General features: G+C 31.4%; 3 protein-coding genes across 3 annotated transcripts; all 3 read left to right on the forward strand.

Moving 5' to 3' along the window:
- Window positions 1-408: 408 nt before the first annotated feature.
- Window positions 409-835, forward strand: LOTGIDRAFT_125398 (hypothetical protein; the record flags this gene model as incomplete). Its single annotated transcript, XM_009062278.1, has 2 exons — window positions 409-513; window positions 635-835. Coding segments are annotated over 2 exons (306 nt in total), but the record flags the coding sequence as incomplete, so codon positions are not given.
- A 198-nt stretch (window positions 836-1,033) lies between these two features.
- Window positions 1,034-6,040, forward strand: LOTGIDRAFT_125492 (hypothetical protein; the record flags this gene model as incomplete). The annotated part of the gene is made up of 2 exons (XM_009062279.1): window positions 1,034-1,268; window positions 5,733-6,040. Coding segments are annotated over 2 exons (543 nt in total), but the record flags the coding sequence as incomplete, so codon positions are not given.
- Window positions 6,041-6,126: 86 nt separating this feature from the next.
- LOTGIDRAFT_219009 (hypothetical protein) lies at window positions 6,127-19,305 on the forward strand. Its single transcript, XM_009062280.1, has 22 exons — window positions 6,127-6,229; window positions 6,476-6,658; window positions 6,882-7,142; window positions 7,371-7,533; window positions 7,677-7,774; window positions 7,965-8,051; window positions 8,437-8,616; window positions 8,828-8,960; window positions 9,193-9,320; window positions 9,438-9,734; window positions 10,020-10,169; window positions 10,338-10,556; window positions 10,811-10,906; window positions 11,152-11,373; window positions 11,648-11,764; window positions 14,822-14,949; window positions 15,678-15,849; window positions 16,154-16,305; window positions 16,769-16,968; window positions 17,318-17,401; window positions 17,644-17,747; window positions 18,009-19,305. Exons 8-22 carry the CDS (start codon window positions 8,857-8,859, stop codon window positions 18,161-18,163), a joined length of 2,328 nt encoding a protein of 775 aa, XP_009060528.1. The 5' UTR covers window positions 6,127-6,229; window positions 6,476-6,658; window positions 6,882-7,142; window positions 7,371-7,533; window positions 7,677-7,774; window positions 7,965-8,051; window positions 8,437-8,616; window positions 8,828-8,856; the 3' UTR covers window positions 18,164-19,305.
- The last annotated feature ends 1,373 nt before the right edge of the window (window positions 19,306-20,678 follow it).

Genomic DNA, 20,678 nt, shown 5'->3' on the forward strand with positions numbered 1-20,678 from the left:
TCTGGTAATGCTAGAACACAGAGATATGAGCTGATATTAAATGATATACAGTATTCTGATGAAGGTCGCTATGTCTGTACAGCTTCTAACCAATATGGTAGTACTAGAGCTAATGTTCAACTGACTGTTACAAGTATGTACTTATGTCACAATTTACAGTTACATTGGATAAAGATAAAAAGTTTTCATTATGTACATGTAGTTCCATTACTTAAAAAGCAGGTTATTTAGAGTCTGCTAGTCTTCTAGATCACAAAAACATAAATTGTGAGTTTACCAAAATTAAAAGTCTGATGCACCTGTCTGGATCAGATGTAAAGATATATGTAAAAACTTTATACAGATTTACAAGAAGACATTGTTGAATAACAGTTGATATAATTAATATATTACCGTATTGTTATAGGACCAGAACAGCCTATAAGAATTATCATTGAATCACCAACAGAAATTGATGTTGATGTAGGAACATCTGTAAGATTTGTATGTAGAGCTGTATCATACAGTGATGAGGTCAGTTTTAAACTTACTTTATTTATTTCTTAGAAATATTGTTAGTGTAAATTTCAACACAGAGACTCCCAAATGAATGACCTCTGCAGTTAGTAAACAGATTTTGTGTTAATTATTTTAGGCTACTTATGTTTTATCCTGGACAATGAATGGATCAGGGTTACCACTTAAAGCTATAGATCAGAATGGTGTACTAGTTATACCTAATATTCAACCTGAAGATGCTGGAACCTACACATGTACAGGATCAGATCCTACTGGTGTTGATCGTGCTACTGCTATCATTAGAGTAGGAGGTATGTTCAGAATTTTCATATTGTAGCAGCTTGTTTCCATCTGATTTAACACAAATCTTGAAATTTAACACAATTTGATGTAAGATTAGACAATAATCACCTATATCTGCCCTTAAAATATATCTTGTAATTGAAGATGAAAATTGTTTTCGTGATCTCTTAATCATGAACATTGTTTGTTTGAAGATCGTGAAGAAAGTCCTGTGATAAGACTTGACCCAAGATATGCCCAGGTGAAATATGGTGAACCAGTAGAATTAACATGTACTGCTACTGGTAGTCCTACACCAACAATAGAATGGTTCCGTGGTAATGATCAACCTGTACAGAGTAGTGTATCTGTGGTAAATGGAGTATTTCGAATTGAGTCAGCTACTAAGAGTGATGAATCTGAGTATTATTGTAAAGCTACTAATTCAGCTGGTATGGCTCAAGTACGAACTATTGTATATGTTACTGGTGAAGCAAGTAAGTATATTATTTATTGGACTTAAAAAACCCAATTTAACTATCACAAGATATTTCTGTATAAGCTGTCATGATAATGAATTGACAATAAGTAAATAATTAATTATTAGCATGAAGCTGAAAGAAACCTGTCAATCATCATTCCTTGTTGTACAGAAAATCCTTATATAGATATGGTTCAGATTCATCTGTTCTCTATTATGTTATTGTGCTCACTACCACTTATCCATGTTGTTATTTAAGCTGAACCTGATGTACAAATTATAGTACGTAAAGCCACTGTTATCGGTACTATTGGTTCTAGTGTTACATTGGAGTGTTACGCACAGAATGGCGATGTCTTATTGGTATGGAGTAGGAATGGTGGACTACCTTCAGGTTTGTTTGAAGTCATTTTCATCAGTTTTAAGCATAGATTTATACACCCATATGAAGCAAAACAATTTTGAATTGCTCTATATTAACAAAACATATAACGCAAAAGTATTTACTCAGTTTACTATTGTAATGATAGTTCATATTTTTTATTGTTGATATATTTAGGTACCACCGATATCAATGGTGTATTAACAATCAACAACTTACAACCATCATACGCTGGTAGATATATCTGTACTGGTACAACACCTGGTGGTAAGATTGGTACAGGCTATGCTACAGTCGATGTCAGACCTGATGTTGATCGTAAGTTTTGTCATTTTTATAAGCCCACATGAATATGTGGTCATATATTGTCGTCGGCACTGTCCGTCGGTCCGTCCGTCAACATTTCTTGTGAGCACTATAGAGACTACAGTTTTCATCTGATTTTGATAAAACTTGGTGTGATGCTTTAGATTGATAAGATCTCGGTCAAGTTCGAATTTGACATATTTTTGATGAACGGTATTTGAGTTATTGCCCTTGACTTAAAACCTTGAAATTTGTTAAAGATAGTTCGTGAGCAGGATTGAAGCTACAGTTTTCATCCGATTCTGATGAAACTTGGTGTGATCATTTGAATTGATAAGATCTCGGACAAGTTCTAACTTGACGCATTTTCGATGAATGGTTTTTGAGTTATTGCCCTTGACTTTGTTAAAACGCGTCAAAATTTGTGAAAAATAGTTTGTGAGCAGGATTGACGCTACAGTTTTTAACAGATTCTGATGAAACTTGGTGTGATCAATGGAATTGATAATATCTCGGACTATTTCTAACTTGATGCATTTTTGATGAACCGTTTTTGAGTTATTGTCCTTGTAAAAACGCGTCAAAATTTGTTCGTGAGCACAATAGAAGCTACAGTTTTCAACCAATTCTGATGAAACTTGGTGTGATCATTGAAATTGATAAGATCTCGGACAAGTTCTAACTTGACGCATTTTCGATGAAATGTTTTTGAGTTATTGCCATTAACTTATGAAAAACGCGTCAAAATTTGTTTGTGAGCACAATAGAAGCTACAGTTTTCAACCGATTTTGATGAAACTTGGTTTGATCATTGGAATTGATAAGATCTCGGACAAGTTCTAACAAGAGATATTTTTGATGAACATTTTTTGAGTTATTGCCCTTGACTTTGTAAACACGTGTCAAAAGTTGTTTTTTGCCCTTGATTAGAGCTGTGTGATTTAATTGTTTGTTGTATTTGGGTTATTGATATTGATTTTAAAAAATTTTGTGGAATTATTCAGCATAAATAATTTCTTCAATATGAAAAATTATTTCTGACAGCTGCTAGTGGGCGTATGTTACCTTGCATCGCAAGCTATCTTTACCATAATTTTCAGCATAACCGGTGTCTATACCAGGCAACTAAATACTTGATACTGTATGACTTGACAGCATGTTAAGCATTTTTTACCAAATGACATCACATATCTTTCATGTTATATTACGTTGATTTGTGTAGGTGAAGCACCAACAGCTCGTATTGACCCTGACATGCAGACTATTGGTACTGGTATGACTGGAACATTAAGATGTTTAACTACTGGTAAACCTAAACCAACAGTTACATGGTCTAGAGCTCGTGGAGAACTTAATGATAACCATGTTGTAAGTAACATTGTTCTCTTAGAGCCAAAGAAAAGGAAAATTTCTTGTTAACCTACAATCAGCAGGTGTCAGAGTTGATAACAACTATTGATGGTGTCCATGAAGTAGGTTATCACAATGGATGGTAAAAACGTAGTTAGGCTATAATTAAACAACATTTGAACATGGTCATGTATCCTAACAATACGAACCCAATAAGAATGCCATCTGATCATTTGTTAAAAAGTTTTGGCAAACACAAAAAACCCACAGCATAATCATGATACCAATTGACATGTTATATATTTTTCAGCCTAATGGAGAGATATTAAGAATAACACAAGCTATGATGGCAGACCGTGGTATTTATGTTTGTATGGTAGAGAATGTTGCAGGAAGAGCCCAAGCTTCAGCCATCATTGATGTTGAACGTATGAATATTTTTATAAAATTTAAATATTTGGTTTTAGTTTATTTATTTATGCCTGAATGGCAGATTTATGTTATTTCTGTTTTTTTTTTTTTTTATTTATTATTAATGTTAGAAAAGATATCATTTTGTTACATATTATTTTAATATTGTTTGTTCCTGTTAAATCAGGTCGAGAAATGCCTAGTCTAGAGATATACCCAGAACAATCTATTACCTTACCTATTGGTGGCAATGGATTACTTCAATGTCGTGTATCAGGTGGAAATCCTGCACCTAATATCACATGGTCACGGTAAGTTTGAAAATTTATCAAAAATCTGAAATAACTTGAGACTTCTTCTATTTTAACTACAGGACGTGAAAGACCATCAATTGATGTCTATCCAGAACAGAGTCAGTCTATTTCTGTAGGCGGTAGTGCCTTGTTTCAGTGCCGTGTTTCTGGAGGTTCACCTGCACCCACTGTGGTTTGGTCAAGGTTGGTGGTGTCAGCTATTTGCTAACACTAACGTAACCTAATTCTTGATGTTGTAATAATCGTGTTCTGTTCTCTCAAATTATACTATTTCATAAAAAAAAAATGGATCTTGATTTGGCTGTGATAGCATGGATGTCTTATTTAATTTTAACATATAAAATATGCCATAAATACATACAAGATATTTTTGGTGAGTTGATCAAAATGATGATTAAACTTTTCCTGACCCAACAGCATTTGATTGTGCACATTCAAAATTAAAGTCCTGCATGATAGTGACTGTCAGGAATAACAACTTGGTAACTTCATAACCTCTGATGCTGCAAATTCAAGATTTTAACAAGACCATAAAGGATCTAACTTTGTTAAAGGGATTGTAAAGAGGAATTCTAAATTTTTATGCTTAACGGGACACTGATAGCATCAATTTCCATCATTCCATTTTTTAATCTGTGGTTTCTGCAATTCCACTAAAACTAGTGTTTTATGACGTCACAGAAAAATTTGCTTGTATCACATAAGACGTCTGTGAGGGTGACATCATAAAACACTTTTAGTTTTATTAGAATTGTTAGAACCAGAGACGTCTGATTGAAAATTGGAATGGTGCAAATTGATGCTATCATTGTCCCCTATACACATACAAAATTTAGAATTGTCTTTACAGTCCCTTCAACACAATTTGAATGGCTTTAAAATTTTGCCTTGAGCTTAAATCATTAACTGTTTTATTAAAGAGCTAAATTAAAACTATGAACAATAACCTGTGCATTCAGATACATCAGATTTCAGTCCTCATGTTTATGTTGCATGAAGCATGTAATAAAATGTAATGTAGTGTAGACTTAGTGATGAGTTAACATTGCCCTTTACCAAAATGATCTCCAGCTGAGTAAGAGAAGTAGTAAATATTGACTGAATAGAAATCTCTTGATGTTTTGATGTCTTGGTCACAATGAAATATAAAGATGAAAGATTTTAGATTGAAAATAGATCTTGAAATTTAGACGAATAGGATTTAAAGTCAATAATTATCCTAGTTTATAGATTGTACATCACCTACTAGAAAATGAATCTGAATGAACCCATATAATGTAAATTTGTGTGAGAAATTATATTTATAACTTTTCTATTTTTCAATAGAGCTAATGGTGAAGCATTCACACCAACAACTGACATAATGGATGGTAATGGTGTGATTATGTTTAAACAAGTAACTGGAGATGAACAGGGTCAATATATCTGTACAGCTACTAATGTAGTTGGTACAGTTACTGGTACAGCCTCTTTACGTATTGAAGGTAAATAATATAATACAACTGTACAGATAAGCTACTAATATAGTTGTACAGATCCACTATCAATAATCAACACCAGATATGGTTATTCTTCACTAATTTAATTAATCCATTTTAAATAAATTGAGTTGAAATTATAATGCATAAGTAACAAGAAATTATAGTATGATATAGTGGTAGCACATAGATGTGGTCAAATATTATCAAAATAATTTGTGATTTTTCAGGTCCACCCAAGATTACTATTAAACCTGGTCGTCGAGTGTCAGTTATTGTTGGTGAAACTGTTACGTTAGAATGTACTGGAGAGGGAGCACCTACACCTAATGTGTTCTGGCGTAGTGAAACACCAAGACGAAGTGATATTCTACCTGAAGCTTATGAACCACAAGACGGCTCCGCCCTTCTTATCTTTGATGATGTTCAGAAACAAGATGCTGGGCGATATATTTGTATTGCTACCAATGAACGAGGCAAAACAGAAGACACTGTTGATTTGACTGGTAAGATTTATATATTTTTCTGTTACTTGTAAATAAAATGTATTTTCAATCCAGTTAAATGTGAACTTGTGCTATGATTATTATAGTAACACATCATCTCTTTTCAGTCACTGATTCTGGAACACCACCAACAGGAGGTGAAGCTTATGTTAGTATTGCTGGTCCTGAAAGAATCACAGCAGTTGAAGGTCAAACTCTTGAGTTAACTTGCTCAGCTGAAGGTATTTTATTTACATTTTCCTTTGTATTTGATATAAAATGTACTTGTTTATGTAATTTTCATATCTTCAATTCATAAACAATGCATTAAAAACAAACATAAACTAAGGTTTTTTTGAAAGGCTTCTTTTTATTTTAATCAGAATGTATTTAAATGTAAATTGATACAGATATATGAAAGCAAAGATATAAATCATTGAAAAATTCAAAAATGTATGATAGCTAATGTTTGGTTACACCTATTTCAGGTTTCCGTACTAAGATTATAAAATGGAGGAGACCAGGTGGAGCTCAGTTACCACCAGGACACTCTGTACGTAATGGTGTGTTATATATACCACGTATAGGTGCTAATTTTGATGGAGAATATATCTGTGTTGTACAAACTGATCGAGGAGATTACACTGATAGTGTTTATATTATTGTTTCTGGTAAGTTCATAGCCAATAGTAATATAGATGTACATTGAATAATTGTAAAGGAGGAAATAGATTTAAATAATGATATTTTTTTTTACCGTCTTTGTTTTTTTTTTTACAAATTCATTAATGAACTTTTTATGCCTTACATTTGAAATTTCTGACATCTGATATATATGACCTTAAGAAAGTATGCTGAATAAAGTTCTGATTAATGATTATTAATTTTTTTCAGCCATTCCAAGATTAAACATCAGTCCAAGTAATATTAAAGTACTACCAGGTGATGAAGTATTTTTAAGATGTAGAGCACAAGGTGTTGGACCATTTACCTATGAATGGCAGAAAGTCAATGGCATCATTTCACCTGCTGCTGTAGAAAGAAATGGTGTATTAGAGATTCGTCAAGTTACACCAGCTGATGCTGGTCGGTATAGATGTATTGCTACCAGTTCTGCTGGTAGTAGTGAAGGATATGCAGATGTTGCTTTATCAGGTTAGTAGCTATCAATGTTTATTTAGATGTTGAATGAGGCAGAATTGAACTTTTTCTTGCAATATTGGAGTTTCATTGAAAAACAATTGCTTTAATCTTTTGTTGAAATGCAAAAGTATTTCACGATATTAAAGGCTAAATCTTTGTTTATTGCTTATAAATGTAATTGATTGAACTTGACTAATCAGTATCCATCTTACATGTTACAATTATTACAATTTATTTTAGTAAAACCAGCAGTATCTGTTGATGTACGAGATATATCTAGACAGGTTGGACAAAGTGTAGAATTACGATGTACAGCTACCGGTAGTCCACCACCAGAGATAAGATGGACTAAAGATGGCGGTGAACTTCCCCCACAACATACTATCAGAAATGGAGTCCTCACGTAAGTAATAAAGATATCAAAGAACATATGGTTTTAGAATAGTTAGACTGGGCTTTTATTGTATTTAATTCTGGAGGTAATGATTTCTAAATATGAAATATTTCTATCCTCAAGGAAAATATCTGTATGTGTTTTTATTTCAGTTTGTATAATCTTCAATCTAATGATGAAGGTAGATATGTATGTACTGCTTTCAATGAGGGTGGTACTGAACGAGATTTTACCTACGTCAGAGTTTCATGTAAGTTCTTGCATCTTCATCTTCTATATTGATTGGTTAGATACTGGCACTGTCATTAAGAGCATGCAAAATTGATATCTGAAATATTGTAATTACAACAATAATGATATTGATCAGTAGACAGCGAAATCCAACGAAGATGAAGAATCTTAGATTAGGTTTAAACTGTGTTTGATTTTGTTTCATATAGCTGCCCCTGGAATTGGTTCGTCATTAAATAAAGGAGTACAAACAGTTGATATTGGTGATCGAGTAGAATTTGAATGTATTGTTACTGGTAAGTCATACTTAATTAACTTAATTGGATTTATTGGGTTTGTAAGTAATTTTGCTTGTGAAAGAGACTGTTCATCACAATCGTTGCTATGGCATGGCAGCCACTATGACATCACAATATTCAATTTTGCCATCCTCTGAATATACCATTAATCAACGGAATTGATCCTATAGTTGTCAAGATGACATCACAATATAAACATTGTGAAATGAAAATATCAAATGAAATTTGATTCATTGGTAGGCCTACAGGTTCTAAATTTCTTAGCTTTACTGTTCATTTTGAAAACAAGTACCACAAAATATTTCTCAAATAATATTTAACTATTAAATGGTAAAACTATTTCAAAAGAAAGTCTGATACTATTTGTTAACACTATATTTAGGAACACCACCACCAACTGTTACATGGTCTAAATTAGAAGGTCCACTACCAAATACTGCTGTAATTGGTGAAGGAGTTTTAACTATACCACAAGTTAAACCTGAAGATGCTGGTACCTACACATGTACAGCTACTAATCAAGCTGGTTCAGTTCAATCACAGGTTCAACTCTTTGTTAGAGGTCAGTATAGATAGAGACTTGTATATTATATACACATATTACTATTGTAATATCATTTACTCCAGAAACTTGACAATGTCCAACTGAATAATTAACTCAGCAACTTGAGAACATCAAGCAGACTTAGAGAATAACTTGGTCAAACCTTTCTATCTTATTTATCCAATGTTTATGTAAAATATCAGTTAACATAGAATCATGTATTTTACAGCTCAACCAACTGTGTTTGCACCAAGAGATATGAAAACAGCACCATTAGGTAGTAGTACAACATTATCATGTGAAACACGAGGCTATCCACAACCAGTTGTTACATGGTCCAAACAAAACGGTGATTTACCAAGGTATTATTGACATATTTTTTGGTCTATTCCATTATAAATTTAACTAAATGTTTTTTTCTGCTGTACAGGCTGATAATTTTGAATTTCTTATGTCACACATACTGTAAGTCAACTTGATTTTATTTTTTGAGAGAGTGTTTGTTTGATATATTAATTATTTTTTGTTTTACAATTCCAAGGCTGGTTTTTTCCTATTAACATATATTGATTATATCTTGGTACTATTTTTCAGTGAACATCGTATCATTGACAGTAATTTAGAAATTGAACGAGTTCGTGAAGAAGATTCTGGAACTTATTACTGTAATGCTGCCAATAGATATGGTTCTGTAAGATTCCCCATTAGATTAGTTGTTGGTGGTAAGTTAAAAAAAATAAAATTCAATTTTGTATCCAATATATTTAAGTCTACAGATATATATATTGTTTGGTTTATAATTTCTGTTGGAATCTTACTGATTTCCCTTTCTTTTTCAGCGTTGGTACCATATTTTGCTCAGAATCCAAATTCCTACATTAGTTATGCTCCACTCCAATCAGCATATTTAGACTTTGATGTAGTGTTATCATTCCGACCTGAAGCTACTGATGGTATGTTATTATATAATGGACAACAGGCCAATGAAAATGGTGACTTTATGTGTTTCGGATTAAATAGTGCCTATCCAGAATTCCGATTTGACGTTGGTGCTGGTCCAGCTATAATCCGAGGTCAAGAACCACTAGAAATGAATAAATGGCACACTGTTCAATTGAAGAGACATCAGAAGAATGGTAAGGATAAAATGGTTTGATTTTTGAATTTTGTGACCAAGATGCCATTTCTATCGTATATTATTTCCCAAGAAATATTGATGCATGGTTGTCAAAATATATAAGGTCAAACAATTATGGCCATATATGAGAAAATTAATACTTGATTTACCATTGTATTTATAAATTATAAACACATAAACCCTAAACTGCCAAGATCAATTTTCAAAACTGAAGGTAAGATCGTCCTTCTAAAACAGTTTTTTTTGCCCTTCTTTAAACATAGATTTCACTTTTAATTTTCAGGAACTCTGATTGTGAATGATCAGCCAGCTTATAGTTCTATTGCTCCAGGACAGTTCCAAGGGTTAAGTTTATCAGATAATATGTATCTTGGTGGTGTACCAAATTACCAAGCTATAGCACCAAGTGCAGGATATTCTTCTGGATTTGTAGGTATGGTTACCATATTATAATTTTTTCTATATATTATTATATATGGATCTATTTTGTAGACCATCTTCAATCAAATTTATATGTTAAAGAATATACATAGTTCGATTTGAAGGGACAAAAAAGGTTGTTATTTCAAGTGATAAATTAATTATATATTTACTATATCAGGAGCTGTAAGTCAGGTTCAACTACAAGGTTTACCATTAAATCTGGGAGGTGATGCTATAGAGATCTATGGTATTGAATCCTATAATGTCTGTCAAGATAGACCTTGTTTAAATCGTGGTTCCTGTATACCAGAAAATAACCAATTTGGTTACCGATGTGTATGTGCCCGAGGCTATGCTGGTTTTAGATGTGAGGTAGCTGGTGAAAGTTGTTATGTAGGTAAGTATCCTGTTGGAGATAGTTTATGAATGCACCAGTTTCAGTGTGCTCACTAGATTTGGTTGTGGAAGCAAAAAATATGATTTCCACTATGATGGGTCTCACAAGAAAAGCAAGGCATTTTCCCATCTGTGAATTTCAGAGTCTGAAATACCCAAAGCCACTCCAGATATGCTACACTGACATTCTTGTTTTGGAATCTACATAGATTTTGGCAACACAGAGATATTATGATTTTTATTGTCTCTCTTTAGGAGCTTGTGGTGCAACAGGAAGATGTGTTGACTTATCAACTGGAGGCTTCCAATGTGTCTGTCCAATGGGACAAACAGGTCTAGGATGTAGACAAGGTATGCTTTTCTAAATTAACATTTTCTTTTTCATTTTGTTGAGATTTGCAAAATTTTGTATTGTTTCTAAATCTTCAAGTTTCATGAAAGGTTAAAACTGTGTAAGACTTCTTTATTTATTCCAAAGTGTTGTAATGTGGTAGGTACATATATAGCAAATACTTCTGTCAATAGATTCATTTGTAAATTTCACCGAAATATTTAAATGAGAATGCTGCACATTTCCCACCATTTTATATTCACAGCAGTCACCATCATTGATCCAGCATTCAACAAGACATCTTTCATCTCTTATCCAACAATTAAAAAGGGCCTTCTTCAGATGAACGCTAAAATTATGTTTAAAGCTAATTCTTTGGATGATGGTATTATTTTATATAATGCTCAACAACAAGATGGTCGTGGCGATTTTGTAGCCATCTTGATTAAAGATGGACATATAGAATATAAATATGATACTGGTTCAGGTATAGTAAATTATACTCTCAGGCACACAAACACTCAAGGTTTATATTTGCATTGCATCAAACAGTCATTCATTTTCTTGATGGATTAAAAGGATTTTGTGTTTGACAGCCTCAATTTTTATATTTATTTCTTTGACATCCATAAAAAATGGTCTCTTGTAAACAATACATATTCAGATTTCATTCCAATTTTCATTGTAAGTTTACCATAATTTGAAATTGTCTGAAGACCTACATCAGATAGATAATATTACAATATTATAATGATTTTTAGGAATTGCCAAATTAAGAAGTCGTCGACCAGTACAGTTAGGTGAATGGACTAGTGTAGTAGCTGAGAGAGAAGGTCGAGATGGTACATTAATGGTCAATAATGAGGAACCAGTCAATGGTGAGAGAGTTACTTTATTTATGTTATTTTCTTATATTTTGAATGAATTGATAATAACTTTTAAAAAGAAATGTTCAGTACAAGCATTGGAAGTATAAAATCTAGAAATGCTAACTCTTAGGATCGGCTTTGGAATCTACTTTCATATTTCTAGTACATCAGTTATGGTAATTTATTAATGATTATGTATTAAATTGGCAAAGCAAAACTCAGTTTATATTTTGGACAGTTTTATTTGGTATAATTGAAAGTAAAATGTACTTGTAATATGACAGTAAATGTGAAATATAGATATAGAAGTTAATGATAGATTTTCTTATTGTTCTATAATTTACAGATTTATCAGATTTTTTTAAATGTGTTTCAATTTTGGATTTAGAAAGTATTAGAAAACAACAAATCATATCAATATTAAAAAGTCATAATAAATGTACAAAAAATAAGAATTTGGACCAAACTTAGAAGCTTGATAAATCTATAAATTAAGGAATTAGAATATAGAAATTACAAATTTAGAATGGTGCAGGGTATAGAATACTTCCATTGTTTTCACTGGTTTGAGTATTTGGAATATTTAGGTATTTTAATATATAGTCCACTTTCAAGTTTCAATTATAGTATTTTAAAATAATGAATTCCTATCCTTGTTCTTGTATTTTTGAATCTTTTTGCATAATATACATTGTAGTATTGTAGACCTTTTTGACACCAAAATGAACCCCTTGTTTTCATAGTGAACCTTGTGGCACGTTTTGTGAACCTTTCAGACATTCATAATGACCCTACGCAAATGTGACCCTTTGGAGAATATCATAGTGAATCCTTTGAGATATCAATAGTTAGTTGTTGAGTATTTTGTAAATCCTTGAGCTCCTCAAATTCATGACATGATAAAAGAAAGAGAAAATATTTAATGTGATTTGTAAGATGATATGATGGGAAAATAAATATGAGAATTATATGATAAGAGGCATTGTCTCACACCAACAACACTCTGCATCTTCACTTCTGATAAGAATAGTATTATCTGACCACTTTTAAAATGCCTTTGATTGGGTAGAAGGAATTATGACAAAATCTGGCATGCTTTGATAAACATTTGAACTGTATATACAGCATTTCAAAAATAACCTTGATAACCTACATCTAAATCAATGTGTTAATCAGAATGTGCAGATGATTTATCCATGAAGAATAATAGAGTTGTTCATCATGTTGTAAGAGTTGTTTATAGACTATTGTTGTTCATTTGGTGGTTGATCTACCTATGGTTTATGAAAAAATGAAGAAACTTGGTTGAAATTTTTATTGTTAAACATTGAATATAATGTGTCCCAAGATCTGAAATTGTTTATCTAAAGATGATATTTATATTAATATAATTGTTCAAGTGTTATTAGGATCCGAAAAGAATAATTTTGAAAGTAATTTGGATTTATTGAATCAGTTTATCTATTTATAAATAATTCTGCATTTTTGAGTTTTGGACTGATTATTTATAAAACTATTTTTCTCTCTCGAAAACCAGAACGTCAAGAGGTGAACTACGATTATTTATATTCACGACGAGATAGAGGAGATATCTATAGAGGTACCTTCAAATCATTGTTCTATTATTTTTATTTATTTATTGCCAATTTCCATATATGCTGCTTTATTTTCTCTTTCTTGTCAGCCAAGCTTCATGTCCCCACCATTTTGTTGATTTAGTTATAATTTTACTTTTGATTGATTCGTGTTTTGGCTGCTGTGTTTTGATGTTTTTCTGTTTTGATAGTTGTAAATGTGATATTAATACAAATCAGATCATCTTTATTTGATTTAAAACCACAAGCTTCTCACTGCCTTAACACTTTACTGCCTTAACACAACACTGTCTTAATACAACACAGTCCTAATACAACACTGTCTTAACACACTGCTATTTTCAACACAATATTGTCTTAACACATTGCTATTTTGAACACAACACTGTCTTAAGACACTACTATTCTGATCAGCGCCACATCTAATTGTATTCTATAGGTAAGTTTTTCCAGTTTTTCACAAAAATCTTTTTCATAAACAAAACATTATAAACAGCCTACTTACTTAAACTTTATACACAAAAGTGTATAACTGTATATAAAAAGAAATAAATAGTGTTGTTTCTAATTTTGAGGTTTTTGTTTAATTATTGATGTGTTGTTAAAAGTGTACTTTGTTTATTTGGAGTGTTTCATTAATTGTTGTCACATTATTCCAATTTGTACTCTAATCGGAAACAGGCATCAATGTTTTTTTAAACAAAAAACATACTGCATCAAATATGAATATTATCACTTGACATACTCACAGGCCTAATAATAGCAGTAATATCTGCAATGAGAAGGTTAATAGTTGCCTGGAAATGAATTGTAAGTGATCAAGGCATCATATCTTAATTATATAATGTATTTAAAATAGCTGATCAGTTGGTAAGGTACATAATCAGAAAACTATATCCCTTTTATTTTCTTACTAATTTTCTTTAATTTGTTTTGGCAGGAATATACATTTAAAATATTTATTCAACCTAGACAACATCATATAAAAAAAATTGATGCTTTTTTCTTAAAAAATGAATCAAGAAACTATTTCTAATCACCTTCCATAGGACAATTCAGCTTACAGATACAAATAAACTAAAACATTTCTGTTTTGTAACAAAAATTCATGTTATAGGCCTACTGTAGATGTTGTATTGTAACTATGTTTGATCTAAAAAAGAAGGAATGATTAGATGTTATTATTTCTGTCCTTATTTGTCTTCATTGTTTCAGTTTCTTGTTCTAATTTAACAATTGTTTTAACACAGCATGTAAACAAGCTTGAATCTAACATTAACATTATGTCGTCTTTTAGATACAAGATATTCTATTCAAACTTTTATCATTCTTAATTTTAAAAAATTCTGTAATAAGAAAGGGAAGGTAATAATGTTTAATTGTAAATAACCTGTTCAAAATAAAACTGTTTCATATTGGAATTGACGAATAAAATTTAATCTAAATGCTGACTTTTTTGTTTTGTTTTTAGTAACGTCTGCTGGCAAGACAATTGGGTTGAATTTGAAACGTCCGCTATATTTGGGTGGTGTCGATCCCCAAGATTCTATATCTTCTAGTGTTGGAACTCTGTCAGGATTTGTTGGCTGTATTGCTGAGGTGAGAAATTTTTTTTTCTTATTTCATCTTTCTGACTTGTCATCAAGCAGTTTTTTTTGTAAATTTTTTCTCATATTTATCTTATATTTTTATACGCCCACAGGAATATGTGGTCGTATATTGTCGTCAACATTTCTTGTGAGCACTATAGAGACTACAGTTTTTATCTGATTTTGATAAAACTTGGTGTGATGCTTTAGATTGATAAGATCTAGGTCAAGTTCGAATTTGACATATTTTTGATGAACAGATTTTTGAGTTATTGCCATTGACTCTGTTAAAACGCATCAAAATTTGTTAAAAATAGTTTGTGAGCAGCATTGAAGCTACAGTTTTCAACCGATTCCAATGAAACTTGGTGTGATCATTGGCATTGATAAGATCTTGGACAAGTTCTAACTTGGGAAATTTTTGATCAACGTTTTTTTGAGTTATTGCCATTGACTTTGTAAACACGCTTCAAAAGTTTTTTTTTGCCGTTGATTAGAGCTGTGTGATTTAATTGTTTTTTTATTTGGGTTATTGATATTGATTTTTAAAAATTTTGTGGAATTACTCAGCATAAATAACTGGCATATATATATATATATTGAATTCAAACTAATAAAATTTCTTCAATATGAGAAAATTCATACTTTAGTTACTAAAGACTGTTTTATCATTTCTGACAGCTGCCAGTTGGCGTATGTTACCTTGCCGTGCAAGCTATCTTCTAATTCTATTTCTAGCTTAAAATCAACAATGAAGTGATAGATTTAATAAAAGATGCTATAGAAAGTTCTGCTGTACGAGATTGTGGTGATAGAAGTTTATGTGATCGTAAACCATGTTTAAACAATGGTATTTGTTATGATAGAGGAACATCAGACTATACTTGTCAATGTCCACCACAATTTACAGGTATAGTACTATTAATAATCTTCATGCATTACTTTAATGTACTTAAATTATAAATTAGATTTAGTATTCATCAGCTCTGTAAGTGGATTACAATACCATAATGATTTCAGTGATAGTGCCTTTTACATCTCAATAGTAGATTATAGATTGTTGTTTTACTTTTTATGGTCCTCTCACTAATTTACCTATAAGTTACTATTAGGCAAGAAATATCTCCCCTCAACATATTCTGCAAGATTGCCACAATAGTTCTGTAAAGTATTAAGCTATCTGTATTTAACAATATGATTATTATATTCTCTAGGTACCAACTGTCAAACAGAAATTAACATCTGTATAACATCACAACCCTGTAGAAATAATGGAATATGTCGCGTCACTGTGTCAGGATTTAAATGTGATTGTCCATTAGGTTATATGGGACTTAATTGTGAATCAGGTAATTATCACAAACTTGTATAAATATTTCTGTGTGCTTCTATACAATGTGTCAGAAATTAATGGAAATACTAAATTATGGTAATCAAGGTGTTATATTGGTTTAAGCTTGATAGAGTGAAATATTACTTAAATCGCAATGAAAAATATTGTACAGATATCTGGAACATACTTACGTTACATTTTGAAAATGCTGGTAGATCACAGTTTTAAAACATTGTCAAAAGATTCTAAATATTAAATTCAAAAGCAAGTAGGTATGATAATTAAATGTAAACACATCATGCAATTGACCAAAGACATATATGTTAAAAGCAAATTCAAAAAATGAGAACAGTAAAAATGGAATAATTGTTTAGAGACTAGTATTATTCTCCAAGAGAACTGTTAGTATGTGATATTTTTGTGCCATATGATGATTGGCTGACATTTATTTTATTCTTTTGATATTATAGCTGTACAATTGGGAAATGCTGTAGAGTTTGTTGGTGATGGTTATATTGAACTAAGTAAATCATTATTACCACATCGTATCAGACAAGCTGGAGAAAACATCTCATTCACCATTACTACAGTGGAATCAGAAGGATTAATGTTCTGGCAGGGACAAGATGCTGGTTCTACATTACGCGGTGCTGATTATCTAGCTATTTCATTATCTGATGGTTATATTCAATACAAGTAAGTATTTTGTATCATCTTTGCTTTGCAATGCTTTTACAGTTTATATAACGATAATTGTGGAATTTTTAATTCAATATTGAGCTCAGTCAATAAAATGTCTACATACCAATCTGTAGGTCTGTGATTTGATATTGATCTAATTCAGATGGTATCTTCAAATTTAACCCTGGTTCCTTGACTGTCTTGACTTCAAAAAGCACTTTGTTGTTTTGACAATAAACTTACACCCTGTATGTTACAGGCTGCACTGGTTAAATTTGTTTACACATTTAGGATATGGTTTGACCTTTTTACACATAATGATCATCTTAAATACAAACCTAACTATTGAATGTGTATATTTTAGATATGAGTTGGGAAGTGGAGCTGGTATAATAATGTCCACTATACCAGTCAATGATGGCTATCCACACAAGATCCATGTTTCTAGGTAAGAATATACATGATGCTTATATGGAGACTTTCACCAAGACCCTGATTAATTCTCTTTTCTCAGATGATTTGTATTTATTAGTCATATCCTATAAAATAGTGCTAAAAGATGTCTTATTTAAGGTCATGAACACAATTAAATTTCAAATAATCATAGATGATGGAGAACAATAGTGTGGAAGGTAAAGTATTATAAAACTGTATGTATCACTGAGTTATTATCAATATTATATATTATAGATTGGGTCGCACTGGTAATCTAACTGTTGATAATGAACAACCTATAACTGGATCAGCACCTGGTAGATTACAAGTTCTAAATGTACAGGGTAATGTTTATATAGGTATGTATTACAATTTTATTTACCTGATGATTCCAAACATTGAATATGTTCAACTCTTTTTCAATTCAAACATCAATATCACTACAGTATAAATATCATAATTTAGCCTATTTCTTCAACACTCATAAATATTTATGTATGATTAGCAATTTAACATAATCAATATCCCTCATTTCCAAATTAAAATAACAGGTATCCTCATAATGCATAGACATTCCCCAAAATTTCACATTAATACTAAATATGATGTTTATATTTCAGGTGGTGTACCAAAAATAACGGAAATGACAGATGGAGATTATAAATCTAATTATAATGGGTGTATTAGTGATATTAACATATTAAAGAAAGGTCCATTAAATATAGGGAAAGATAATGAAGTTCTTGGTGGATACAATGTCCGTCCTTGTAATTAATTTCAACTTATATAGTTCATCTTTACTTTTAGCTAGAAAATGTGCATAATTTTGACAAAGGACAAAAATGTTTATTTTTAGACTGAAGTAAAACTTGCATAATAATTGTCTTTGCTCATCAACTAGTTTTTAAGCAAACAGATAGTGAAGCGACATATAACTGAGGCGGCCTACATTGAATTAATTTTCTTGGAGATCTAGAAAAGATTGCAGAAGATTTCAGTAATTATGTTATCCAACATTATGATTTGAATGTAGGTCTGTTTAAACGTATGGTTGTTTCCTGTTCTTTGTACTTGTTTGTGTTCTTTCATTGCAAAATTATCATATTTTCAACTTTAAGACTAAAATAACTGAAAGAAAGTGTAACATGTTTTACTTGTATTTGTTTTTGAATTGGAGTAGATTTTAATTAGTTATAGCAGACATGTACAGTATTTACAGTAAATTGTGTATGTGATTAAAGTCGTGAATATTGTAGTTAGTAACATGGTCTACTTTCTGGCTATTATAAGTATTGGTCTGTCCTAGGTTTCTAAGAAAGAATTATAAATACAATATAACCAATAAACTTTATGACAACTAAGAAAGTAGCCTGTTATATTAGATGTTTTTGTTAGAAACTATATACATATTAGTTTTATTAAGTATTATATGACTTGTGTACTTATTTCCACTTTCTTATAAATAGGTTTCTCTTTTTAAATTGTGATTCATTTTAAAAGCATTTATAAATACTCTACAAATGGTGCTATATGGCATTTTATTAAAGGAATTTTATTTTCTTATTACTTGCCAATTCAATACAACTGCTTTTCTTTGTATATTTATTGCATAATAATACATTTGTAATTTGTATATTTCCTTTTTATAGTTTTGTGTATTTTAGTAATGATTTTATATACAACATGTTCGTTAAAAATTCAATTTTAATCAAAAGACTAGCAAAATAATATCAACACCTTGTCAGTTTGAGATCATCTGTTAAATCGATAACAGAACAGAAGAGAAAGTAATCTGTCAATATTAGATAAATGATATTATGTGTTCTTTGTAACAGTATGTTTACTGTAAGTAATTAAACACAGATTTGATGCCTTTCTGTGATCAGTAAAAATAAAAGGTTTTATTACTATAATTTTAATTTGTGTTTTTGTTCCCTCAATAATTTTAAAAGCCGAGTATACCAAAGTCTCAAAGCCAGTCAGAAAATCTATGAACAGGATAAAATCGGGTGAAAAAAAATCGGTAGACAACATCCCGGAAATGAAACTTAATAAAAGTGGTGCTCTCGAGAGATGTAGTATCAAATGGTGGTCTACACCCAACAAGGAAAACATCCGTCAACAACTTTCACACTGTAGTGTCATAGCGAACAATTAGATCCTGGTGACGACCATTAAACTTTTTCAGGGTAAAGCCTAGGGGCTAGGCCTACTCAAAACAATTTCTACGCCAAATTATAAACGCCACGTTATTAAAACTTCAGAAGAAATATAACCCTCCTCCTCAAAACCATGTGTTGGTACAGCGTGTCAGACCTGCGAACATGTACCTATTTCTTATTTCTTTAAAAACAATAAAACTGGAAAAACCAAATTTCATGCGGAGAGCAAAATCTCATTTACCTCATTTTATGTAAAAAAAAATGCGAAATACAGTAAGGCTATATTGGAGAAACAAAGAACTCGCTGCGAACTCGTTTTAACGGCCATCGTTACGATAATTATAGTACGTGGCAAAACAGACCAATTTCCAATCACTTTAACCAACCCGACCATTTCATTGAAGACTTGTTGATTATGCCAATTGAAAAGACACAACCTAGGCCATGCCCAATATCAAGCCAAAGCAAAGCGGATTACAACGCGAGTTATTGGATGGACCAACCAGATAATAGCCTACCCTTCGTTACCACCTACAACCATACTGCCACTAATGCCTCTCATATCATCAGACGCCACTACCAGAATTTTCAAGACTAATATCCCCTAAAGCCTACAGCAAGAGACTTGTTACAGCTTACAGGAAAAATACAAATTTCAGTAATATCCTAGTCCATGGTAGGCTTAACACTCAATAGCCTTAAAATTTCTGACTTCTTTTCTGTTGAATTTTCTACAATGACTATTCATATTAATACTTCTTTTTTTCTTATAGATACATGAAAAGATTTTGTTTCACAATACAGGATTTATCATTAGATGAATATTTATATATCAGAAGAACGTTGACTCTTATATTTCAGCTATTTCAGCTAAAGACCCAGTCCAGTGCTTTCATGTGACTATGTTCTCATCACCATCTAACACTGCAAATTAATCAATCTCAAATCAATGTGTGGACAAATTTACCCGCATTTGACGATAGTCATTTCTTGATACTCAGCCATATCTAAAAAAAAAAAGAAAGATGTATACCGGTTGAGAAAATGGAAGTGAAATTTGTAGTTTGAAGTGTATATGAAGGGATTATTCGGTTGTTGTGCAGTTCTAGTAGTTCTTAAGACTATATT

Source organism: Lottia gigantea, assembly GCF_000327385.1.
Source record: "Lottia gigantea unplaced genomic scaffold LOTGIsca_50, whole genome shotgun sequence".
Classification (NCBI taxonomy): domain Eukaryota; kingdom Metazoa; phylum Mollusca; class Gastropoda; family Lottiidae; genus Lottia; species Lottia gigantea.